Source organism: Humulus lupulus, chromosome 9 (assembly GCF_963169125.1).
Source record: "Humulus lupulus chromosome 9, drHumLupu1.1, whole genome shotgun sequence".
Taxonomy (NCBI): Eukaryota; Viridiplantae; Streptophyta; class Magnoliopsida; order Rosales; family Cannabaceae; genus Humulus; species Humulus lupulus.
The window spans coordinates 42,778,932-42,791,299 of record NC_084801.1 but is presented as its reverse complement, the minus strand read 5'-3'; the positions used below and the strand labels follow the sequence as shown (position 1 = coordinate 42,791,299).

Below are 12,368 nucleotides of genomic sequence, written 5' to 3'. Positions count from 1 at the left end.
AGGGGACTTTGAAGTGTTCCCCGTTGCAGGGGTGGTCTTCTTCACCACCCTGAGCCTCTTCACGACAGGGCCCGCGCCGACTTTCTTAGCCTGGAAAGCAGTTCGGAGGTCAGGAGCTCTTGGTTGTTTCATCTCTTCGCCTAAAAAGAACAGAAGGAGTTAGTTCAAAAAAATAATGTTTCAAAAAGCATTTATAAATAAAGAAAGAAAACAAAGATCCTACCCTTCGGGCTGGGGGAGGAGTCTATTATCACCAGCTTGGGTGTTTTGACCGGGATAGGAACCACCTCTAGCCTTAGAACTGATGGAGGAAAAGGGGAATCTACAGTTAATACTTATTGGATCCTAAGGGGTTCATGTTCTTCCTTGGGGCAGGACTCATCTACGTATTATTTGAACCCAGGGGCATATGCACCCTGGAGCCGAGAAGTTCAGGACCTACGGTTTGTCCCGTATTCTTCAAAAATGGCGGATCTAAAATTTAGGGTGATGTCAACTACGATTGTGCCCTTAGGATAACTATTGTCATGGCGTACCACTAGGTGGTCTATGCACTGGAGTAGGGTTACACTTAGATCCAGGTTGGAAGGATGACAATGAACGAGCTAATTCGGATTATACCAAACTAACCTAAAATTGGTAACAACTCTATCTAATTCCCTAGAGGGGTATGGGTTACCTTGGCCGGAGGGGCCGGCTGCTGCCCCTGACACAACTCGATCTGGATCGGGTTCTCGGACAGCCTCGGGAGCCCATCTTTTTTACACAAGAGGCACCTCGGCCTCTTCTTCCTCGCTATCCTAAGAGACTGGTAAGGCCTCTTGAGGAGCGGGAAGCTCAAGGGTGGTTGGGAGCGGAGCCAATGTCCTCAGAGCTAATGTCTGCCCATCTCCGATCAGCTTACATGCCAACATGGTGGCATCATTCATGACCTGGCGATAGTCCTTTTCGCTAGGGGGAAGTCTAGATAATTTTTCGTACTGACCCCCGAGGGTCATATACTTTTCTGTCCTCGCAAATATGGTTGCACGAGAAACAAATTCTATCAAGACATGTACAAAAAAAAAGATATATCTTAAAAGGAACAAAAATTCACGAGCTGAATTTACAAGGATAGAAGACTTACAAGGTCGGTTGAAGTAATGGTGTTCGCGGTTTCTGAAGCCATTTGACATAAAGAATAAATCTTTATAATCGTAAGATGGCTGGGGAGCTCAATGACAGAGGCGGAGTTAGGAAATCGTGTGAGGTAGTAGAATTCATTACTGCGTCCCCTCTGGTCAGGCTTGCCTTGAGGCAGAAGAACTACAATATGTCTGCCGAGGTGGGGACCTCCCACTCATGTTTCAGGAACAAGTACTTCAGACCCGCCAAAAGTCTATACGAATTTGGGGGGAGCTAGAATGGAGCCAACTTCACGTAATTAAAGAAATCCGCAAAGTACTGGTCCAGGGGAAGGAAGGCCCCAGCCTTCAGATGCTCATCACTCCAAGCCGCGTAGTCATCTTGGAGAGGTGAACAATTCCTTTCCCCTTCGAATGCAAGTCAGACGAGGAGAGTTCCAGCTCCGACCTCTATGTTGTGGCTCAACATAATCTTATTCACTCTCCCCTGAGTCGTGATCTTGGAGATGATACGCTCAGCCTCGAAATACGCATTGGGATTGACCACGAGCTCCTTCTCCACCATCGGACAAAAAAGGGAAATGGGAGATTCAGGGGCGACTTGCTTCCCCCTGCTCTTCTGATGAGAGTACGAGCTTGAGGCATTCTTCTTCGGAGCGTTCTTCTTTTGAGGAGCCATCAGATCGCCTAACGGCAAAACGACCTAGTTAATAGGCGACCTTAGATGATCTAAAACTATGACGCGATGGTACGAAGAACAAAACAGGTTATTTTGGTTATACGGGCTAAAGTTAGCCTCAGCCCCATCGCATGATGTCACACGATATCCTAGTCTATGGGCCTCGATTTCTTAACAGTCCCTTGACATTTTGGGATCTGTGTATCAGAAACGGCAGGCCACTACTTTCCTTTGAAAAGCGGTTTTGTGCAAAACTGCTTAAGGAATCGTAACCCTTAAGCTACCTGGTTTCAAACCTAGAAACCTTACGATTTTTTTTATGCCCCAAACAGGTATTTCCTAAACCTATTTGAGATTAGAACTACCCCAGATTGACCCAGAAAATTACCCAGTTTTATGAATACCTTCATATTTGATTTCACTTATGGAGTTTGAAATCAAAACCTATTCTCTATGAACATTTATAAATAGCCTACCAGTAACTACAATAAGTGTTGCAGATGAACATGGTTAAGAATAGAAATTCCATTGGATAAAAAAAAAAAAGGAAAAAACTCTTCAAACCAAAGAATGAGATACTTATAGGAAAGCACGTTCGCAGATTAGAGAGAGTAGACTCGATAATGGGAAGCTTCGGGAAAGCTTCTAAATGTTTGAGCACGGCGAACGATTTTGGGGATTCTGGGAAAGAAGGGAAGTTTTGAAGTTCAGAAAAGGGAAATTTTTAAATGCAAAGGTGGTGAAGTTTGAAATTTGGTCATCCTATTTATACATAAATTGTGGAAATTAATCTGGGCCATCCAATTGGGTTAGTTCAAGATCCAAGGGCCAAGATTAAATAGACCAAACGGTGGAAAAAAGTTGACAAGACAATTATTGCAGTCCTCGAAACCCGAACAGATGCCAATTGCAGTACACCACGTGTCTAGTACTCGAGTAGAAGGTAGACGTGGTTTTATGTAGCAGAAGTCTAAACGCCCCTACTATGTAGGTCAAAAAGTGACGGCATCATACACGAGCAGGAGCTTGGGGGGGAAATGTTGTACCCTTATTTTAGCACGAGTTCATTCACTCAACTCGGGTACAGCTGGCAGATAAATACACGGAGAAATGACTAAGGGAAATAATATCTGCCTATTATCCACGTGGACAACTCGAGATTCATAGTGGTTATACATGGTGTAAGGCATCCTGAGTTTATCCCGAACTAAGGATGCAATGATTGTTAAGCGTGAGCTCATAATTTTAAATAGCTGTCGAAGCACGAGCTTGGAGGAGATATCCAGCTCGTGATAATTTCAGTATATTTCATACCCGTGGATCTCCAGAGACTCGGGATCCCTTTATACGTTTACTTATGACCAGACTGTCATATTTATTATCCGAGATAGCGGGAACCTGTTTATTCTCTTATCAAATCATATCCCAATATAAATGGGAATTATTTGTATTAAATGTAATAATTATGTAAATGTGTGATTGACTCACGTGGTTACCTTAACTTGTCCATGGAATTCCCTTATAAATATTGGGAATATTGGACAGGAAAGGGGACCATTATTCTGTAATACCAAAACTCTGCCAAAATAGAGAGAGAAACAACAATAATATTGACTCGTGGACTAGGTGGATTTTAACCACTGAACCACGTAAAAGTTCTATGTTCTTGAGTGAATTCATATTATTTTTCATTACGGTTTACTATTAAGTACTAATTTGCCTTATTATTTCTCAATACACTATTGGCAAAAAATCGTGTCAACAACAGCAGAGTTGTAATAGTTTAACAGCTCCACAAATCTAGCCCAAGTCATGGTGGTGACATCATGAGTCTGCTGTACCAAATCCCACTAGATTCTGGCATCCTTTTTCAGTAGAGAGGAAATGCAGGATATGCGATCCGCGTTACCCAGGTTCATGTGTGCTAGAATTGGTTCTACTTTCCTGAGCCATTCTTCAGCCTCAAAGGGGTCGGTTGTCCCTTAAATGTTTGGAGCGTGCTCCTTACAGAAACGCTCATAGATTGGCTCTATGTACTGAGTTGGATAAGGCACATAGTTCGCCATCAGCCATCCCCCATACAAATATCCTATGTTCTGCCCTTGCTAGGGTGCTTGAGCCGCTGGCTGAGGCTGGGGCTGAATTTGTGGCTAAGGCTAAGGCTATTGTCATTATTGCTGCAGTAGTTCTTCCACTTGTTGTCGTAACTGGATAATGTCAGCGGTGTTGTCAACTGGTGGTGGTGCATTCCTATTAGCAGCATCAGTAGTAGCACGTGTTCCCCTTCTTCGGACTGGAGAGGCTTTGTGAGTCTCATTAGCGGTGCTAGAGGCATTGTCGTCCGTGCATGCAGACCTTCAGAGTGATATCTTCAGCAAAGTTCTAACAGTCAAGAAAACAGGTTAGAACATACCCTAATCGCTTCTAAGGAAAAACTTAGTTTAAACAAACATAACTCGGACCTATCAGTTATGATTTCTTATGAATACAAAATTATGTAAGCCTTCTTTATAAATTAGGGTGTGTTTCTATACTTAGAACATTAAGCCATCTTTATTATTTTATAAGTCTGTTTCTAACCATCCTATATGACTTAATTCTCAGGCTCGAAACTTGTCGTTGTTCCAAAGTTAACCATATTGAGGGAGGGATGGGATCAGTAAAATCGTTCCCACTACTATGGCCCCCTATACTCTCAATACAGAACCTGATCCATTGATTTGTATCCACCCTCATTGAACTCAGTCATTATTTATTGAATTTATTCTAAATTTATTATGATTGTAAAAAAAATCAAACTCATACATGCCATTCAGAAATAACAACTTTATTCATTTGGAAAAATATTTTCACTTATTACAATCATAAATTCAAAATAAATAAAGAAACTATACTAATAATAACTAGGGTAAATCACTAACAATCAGGATCTTCTAAATCTGACCCTTCATCTAACATATCATCATTTATTTCTTCATAATCATCATTATCACGAGCCTCGAAACTACCTCGGGGAATATTCATTAGGATAGTATGCTTTTGTTCATTAGTGAATTGAAACTCAAACCTATAGGTAAACCTAAGTATGAGAAAATAATATCTCATGGCTACCGGTAAATCATCTTCATCATCCATAGTCTCCCATAATTCTTCCACTTTTGAAACTATAGTAGGAAAATTCTTAAAAAGCCTAATTACTAGGACATATGTTCCATGGCTCTCATCATAATTTGCCTATTGATTTGAAGGTGAACTATCACCTTGTGAAATTTGACCAATCTCTGAGTGATTCTTTCTAGCACTCCTATTGTATCCCTTGGCTCTCTAACCCTTTTCAATGCCTTAATGGCTCAAATATCATGATAGGTCAAAGCTCTATTCATTTTGAATGAAAACATAATGACTAAAGCATTAGCTATTAACATAAACATAATATTCATAACATAAACACTTACATTGGCAGTTAGATCCGGAGCTTTTGCGTGTGTATCAAGGAGAAATTCATGCATATGAACCGTGGCTCTGATACCAACTGTAATGACCCGACTAACTTACAGACCTCGGACCATTAAAAACTACTAAATTTAACTACTATTTTGGAATGCATACATTAAATAATAGAACTTTATTATAAAAATACAAAATACGGGATCCCATTATTATTACATAAAATCATAAGGAAAACAAAACCTTTAATTAACTTTTCAAATACTAAATGCGGAAAAACATAAATACAAAATTAAAAAGACTTGAAACAAAACATCATCCTCGATCTTTCCCATCAGTCCATTCATTCAGTCCTTGCCCAATACACATGCCAAAGCTACCATGAATCCATCCCACCTTCCAAGCTTATTCCTGCACCATCTAAAATAAAAAAGAATGAGCCTAATGCCCAGCAAGGAAAATCTACTATAAACATATCATAAATAATAAGTCTAAAAACATAAATCATAAAACGTATAACGTAAAAACGTAAAAACGTAAATCATAAAACATAGGACTACAATTTTAATGGCCATTAACTCATTACCGTAGTATGTGATAGAATCCATCTAGGTACTCTTGATACTATTCAAGGTAGGTTTAAACACAATATAGTATATGATAAACCATCTAGGACCTCTTGCTACTGTTCGAGGTAGGTTAAATCATAACTATAGTCTACGATAATGATAAAAATCTTGGGATTTGCTTATCTGTTGTCTAAGCAACTACATTTCCCAAGTGACTACAACATAAAACATATACATACATACTTACATATACATATAGTACATAAGCATAATTATAACACATAAAATCTAACCTATTTTCCTTACCAAAAACCAGAGTATTGGAGACAAGAGCGGGATGGGAAACTCTGAACCATAAGTTTTCTAAAGAAATGAGGATGAAAAGAAGATCTAAACCATTAAGATAAGAACTTACCGAAAACCTTTAGTTTCAAAGGAATCAAATACCTAACCAAAAGCCATTATAACAAGTTAGGATTTTGAAGAAAATGAAAAGAATAAAAGGAACTATAATGAACTAAACCTGAGGATAAGAGTACCTTAGATAGATTAGAACTTCGATCTACACCTCAATACCGAAATATCAATCTATCTTCCTTCCCAAGTGTTTAGAAAAGCTTGGATTGGAAAGCTTTTAACCCCAAAACCCTAGTGTTTCTCTCTAGAATTAACTTAGCAGCTTGGAGGCTCTGAAAAATGCTTGAATGATGAATCAAATGGCTGAGTGAAAGGTCCTATTTACCGAGTTCAAGGAGTGAAGCTAACTCCTTTTAAAATGAATAAATAATTGAATAAAATTTTAATTTCTACTCAACAGATGCCCAAAACTCGGTCAAAAACATTCAAGAGCAAGTCCAAGTTGTTGAAGACTATTTCTAGCTCGGATTCAACAGACTTTCAAAATATATGTATGGAGCTGATATATCGCCCAATATAGGCGATATATCGCCTCCCCCATATTCCCGAGCCTCCGTGGTTTTGTTCGTGCGAAGTCGACATGTTTCCTGTATCACCCATAGGCGATATATCGGCCCCTATAGCTACGATATATCAGCATACGTTGATATAGCAAACACGTTTTTGCACACTTTTAGCACACTTGAAGTTTGTTTAAAAAACTTTGACTGAGTAAAACGTGATCCTAATAGCTGAGGGAAGATTCTAGACTTCCTAGGTTAATCCTTTATTAATTTATTCATCTAAAATCCTTAAATCCTTAATAAACATACATGTGACAAGTGTCACGTTCTTAATCATTCTATCTAAACCTTTGGTTATAATAAATATAATTTCTAGGACTAGTTATATTAATCAAACCTTATGTTAAAATTAATATTTCTAAACTATAAGCTAAACTTATAAAATCCATAACTATCTCTATGAGTTTCTAACTGAATCCCGGCTTGAACCAATAACCACGAAAACAAAAATACTAAGCTACTACTACTACTACTATCTAGCTAAGTAAAATTTCGAGATGCTACAGTCGGACCTGTCCAAGTGGTCTCCTACTCTTCTTAGGTAAGAACCCAATTTAGTGGTTATTTTTAATGACCCTAGGAATAATTTCATGGTCTGGTCGGGGGTAGACCTTAAAGTTCATAGGTTCGATAGTATGTTAAGGAAATACCAGACTATATACAGTCTAAACGAAGTCTGGGATGGGGTAGCTGTTCAATATGGGACCAATGACTATATGGATTTAACGAGACTATCTCCCACCTATAGAGAGGGGACCCCCTTAGAGTCATCAGAAGATAGGGGGATTTCCAGGCCCCCAAGCTCAAACTTGTTAGAATCCTCCAGTTAGGGTTCTTTTCGCCTAGAAGTCTCACCATGCACTGTAACATCTAACTAGCTCCTGATGCTTTTTTATTCCTTTGGACAGGTAATATGGATTCGGACTTGGAAAACCTCCTCAACAAGTTGGTTGCATCGAGAGTAAACAAACAAAATCAGGCATCTCAAAAGGGAGGCCACTCTTCCAAGCTCACCAAGAAGCCCAACCGGTCCCAACTGACCTCGAAGCCGTCCGACCTGGGCCAAGTCACTGACCCTACTGTAATCTTAGAAACTGCCCTTTCTTCTATGGGTCAACCAAAGAAATCTCATCTTTCTCAGCCTCATATCTGAGACCTCCATCCTACATTCTCGATCCACGTGCCTGAGGTTTTGGTTGACAATGTTACCGGTACCTTAGGGGTGCAGCTGGGTTCTGACGCATTAAATTGCATGGGTTAGTGCCTTAGCAACCTTGGGGCTCTCGAGTGGGACTTCCATACCACTTGCCTGGATGCCAACACTCTTTTTTATAAGAGTGGAAAGTTGCTCTCTTCGGTAAGTTATTTCCTCAGAACTGATAGGCTCCTTGTTTCCGTGCCAACTTTTTATTTTTTTCGTTTCGAACATCAGTCTTTAATTGCAGGCCTTCTTATCCTTAATTCAGCATAATTTTATCCTAAAATGCAAGGTCACAACAAGCAAGGTGCATGCCCAAGAGGCCAGAAATGCACAGCTCAAGGCCGAGGACGATCTTAAAAAGGCTCGGTTGGAGCTGGAAGTGGCTCAAAGGGAGATGGAAGCTAGAGATGAGGAGATTAAGAAGGTCCAGGAGCTGGACATCAAGTTGGAGGCAACCTGGAAAGAGGTGGAGACCAGAGATTCAGAGATCAAAAGAGTCCAAGAGCTTAACGCCAAGTTGGAAGAGGACAAGAAGATGAATTTCAAGTTCATCAAGAGTGAGAAGGCTCGTCTTCTTGAGAAGCTTAAGACCAAAATAGATTGCACCGTAGACATGGCGATGTATCGAATTTGGGCCAACAATCCTGACCTCGATACCAGCTTTCTATCTGACAGGGAGACTGAGTTTATCACTAGGTGGAAGGCTCGACTGGAGGAGGAAGAGTCCAAGCTCGATGCTGAAGAGGCGGCGGAGGCCACCGAGCAAGCCGGGACCGCAGTTGATGGAGTTATTGATCCTTGAAGACCAAGTTATGGGCTTCGACCCATTTTTTTTCCCTTGTAATTATATATATATATATTTTCTGCCCTTGGGGCAAAGATAATTATAACTCAAATGTTTAGTTATTGGACAAGTTTATGTTTTGAATGGTAGTTTATATTTTATGCTTTAATTTCTTTCTCGAAATCTTTTGTGCATACTATCTACCTTCATAATTTTTCTCTTATAGCATATTGTATATTTCTAGCTCGAAATATTTCGAGTATACTACAAAATACTTTGCTTGTATATTTTTTTTATCTACACAAATACCGTCGTGCTTGAGTTCAAACTTCCATGTATTAGTGCATAGTTCATTCGATTGCGACTTTTTCGACTTCGTTATTCTCAAAATTGAATATTACTTTTACCCCGTATCTTCGTTTAAAATACTTTTCGTCATGTAACTTTGTTAATTTAGTTATTTCTTGCTTATTTATAGTAACTTTTCTTCATCCTCGAGTATGGTCTTGAGGTTACGAGGTCGAAACTTCTTTGCAAAAATTTCCAGCTTTGTCTTGACTTATAACTTTTGTTGGTTAATCCAGAATTCCAACTTTTAATTATTGTCGAATGGAGTTTGCCGGTTCACTCTAGATTTGTTTAGTATGTGTTTGGTTAGTAATCCATACATTGTTTAATTCGTGCCTCGTTAATAGTCCATACACTTTGACTAATTTTATTTTATTTTTATTGTCGCCACATTTTTGAGCTTATTGTATCATTGTATACCACTTATGCCCCCTTAATATCCTATGATTGCAATATTAGGTTATTGAATTTTGAAAGCTTGCAAAAAGTAAATAATAAAAATACACAAATTTTGAATAAAAATCAGTGCTTTATTGATAAAAAGAAAAAATTAAGTACAAGCTTGGTTACAAATGAATAAACATCATTCCTACATTACTGATAATAAGGTCGTAGATGTTCACCATTCAGAGCTCGTGGTACCAATTCTCCATTTAATCTTGCTAGTTTATACACACCAGGTCGAATAATGGATTCAGTTTGGCAGGGTCCTTCCCAATTAGGCCCAAGCACACCTGTCGAGGGGTCTCGTGTGGCCAAAAACACACGCCTGAGCATCAAATCTCCCAATCCAATTTTTTTGTCTCGAACCCGCTTGTTGAAGTATCTTGTAGCCCTTTGCTGGTATGCAGCATTTTTAAGTTGGGCTTCATCTCGTCTCTCTTCAATTAGATCTAGAGTTTCTTTGAGCTGGGATTGGTTTGAGGTCTGGCCATAAGCCTCACGTCTAATTGTTGGGATTTCGACCTCAATAGCTAGCATAGCTTCGCAACCGTAAGCTAGGGAGAATGGGGTATGTCCTCTTGAAGTCCGAGCTGTCATTCTGTAGGCCCATAGGACTTGTGGTAATTCTTCTGGCCATTTTCCTTTATCCTTTTCAAGCCTTTTCTTAATAGAGATCTTCAAAGTTTTGTTCACTGCTTCAACCTGACCATTTGCTTATGGATGGGCTACTGAGGAAAAACTTTTGATTATCCCATCTTTTCGCAAAACTGTGTAAATAATTCGCTATCGAACTGGGTTCCGTTGTCTGATACTATTTTCCTTGGTACCCCGTATCTGCAAATTATATTCCTTACCATGAACTCCAAAACTTTCTTTAAGGTGATAGTGCGTAGAGGTTCGACCGCAGTCCACTTCATGAAGTAATCAATAGCAACTATGACATAATTTACTCCTATTTTCCCTATTGGTAAGGATCCTAGGAGGTCGATTCCCACCACGGAAAGCTCATCATGCCGAGCTCGGTTGGTTGACCTCGCGGGAATGAAGCAAACCGCTGACACTTGTCACAGCAATTGACGTATTCGAACGATTCTGCTTTAATTGTAGGCCAGAAGTATCCTTGCCTAATCACGTTTTTTGATAGACTACGCCCCCGAGTATGGTCTTCACAAAATTCTTCATGGATTTCTTGTAAAAAAAATTCTGGCTTCGGGTAGAGTTACACACCTTAGCAATGGCATAGAGTACCCTCTTCTTTACAATTTCCCCTTCAAGATAGTGTACATTGGTATCTTGTACATAAGTTTCCTAGCCTCATTCTGGTTTGTTGGGAGGCTCCTGGTTTTGAGGTAGTTAATTATGGGGGTCATCCAGGTAGGTTGCGAGTCAATCATGTTGATGTCTTCTTCTTCAAGCTCGGCTATGCTTGGGACCGGTAGGAACTCGACCAGCACCACATTGAGTGCATCAGAATCTTTGATTGTGGTGAGCCTAGCTAAAGCATCTGCATTCGAGTTTTGCTTCCGTGGAACTTGTTCAATGGCATAGAACTCGAATTGCCTGAATGCCACCTTGAATTTCTCCAAGTAAGTTTCCATTTTAATGCCATGAGCCCGATATTCTCCTAAAACCTGGTTAACGACCAATTAGGTATCACTATAGTAGTGAATGGCCTTTGCTTTTAGCTCGGAAGCTATCCAAAGTCCCACTAGTAGTGCTTCATATTCAACCTCATTATTTGATGCCTCAAAGCCAAATCGTAAGGCTGAATGAAAATGATTTCTAGTCAGAGTGATCAAAATAATTCTTGCCCCCGACCTATTCTCATTTGAAGACCCATTGACGTAAAGCCTCCACAGCTCGTGGGTTGGGGTTATGACTTCCTCGTTGGTGATTACTGTATATCCAACTATGAAATCTGCTAAGGCTTGTCATTTTATCGTTGTTCTTGGGTGATAAGTGATCTCGAATTGTCTGAGTTGGACCGCCCATTTTAACAGTCTTCCGGATGCCTCAGGTTTTGACAACACCTGCCTTAATGGTTGATCAGTCAATACGTGTACATGATGTGCCTAGAAGTAAGGTCGGAGCTTTCAAGATGCATGTATCAAGCACAAGTCCAACTTCTCCTAACATAGTAAACAAGTTTTTGTACTTTCTTATCCTCCCGAAAAAGTGCTATGTTGATTGCGTGCTAGGTTGTGGTGAGATACAAGTATAATACTCCCCTTGTGATTGATTTGGATAAGATTAGTGGTTCGGCGAGGTAATTTTTACGAGCTTGAAAAGCGAGCTTAAACTCGTCTGACCATTCCAATTTCTTGCCCCATCTCAAAAGATTAAAGAATTGAAGGCATCTGTCTGTAGATTTCGATATGAACCTACTTAAGGCTACCATTCATCCAGTCAAACTCTGGACATCTTTATTTTTTTTAGGTGAGGTCATATCGATTAACACCTTGATCTTATCCAGTTTTGCCTTTATGCCTTGAGCATTTACTATGAATCCAAGAAACTTTCTAGAGGATACTCCAAATAAGCATTTTTGTGGGTTAAGTCTCATATTGTATTTCCTAAGTATAGCAAAACATGCTGCGAGATCATCAACATGGTTATAGTTATGCTTGGACTTGACCAGCATGTCATCCATATAAACCTCCATATTGTTCCCTATTTGATCAGCAAACATCCCATTCGTCAATCTTTGATATGTGGCCCTGGCAATCTTGAGCCCGAAAGGCATCACATTGTAGCAGTACAAACCCTTGTCAGTCATAAATCTCATATGTTCC

At 39.7% G+C, this 12,368-nt stretch overlaps 1 protein-coding gene across 1 annotated transcript; it reads left to right on the top strand.

Annotated features, from left to right (window-relative positions):
• Positions 1-7,712: 7,712 nt before the first annotated feature.
• LOC133799655 (uncharacterized) lies at positions 7,713-8,802 on the top strand. Its single transcript, XM_062237653.1, has 2 exons — positions 7,713-7,880; positions 8,245-8,802. The coding sequence occupies exons 1-2, from the start codon at positions 7,713-7,715 to the stop codon at positions 8,800-8,802; spliced, it is 726 nt and encodes a 241-aa protein (XP_062093637.1).
• The last annotated feature ends 3,566 nt before the right edge of the window (positions 8,803-12,368 follow it).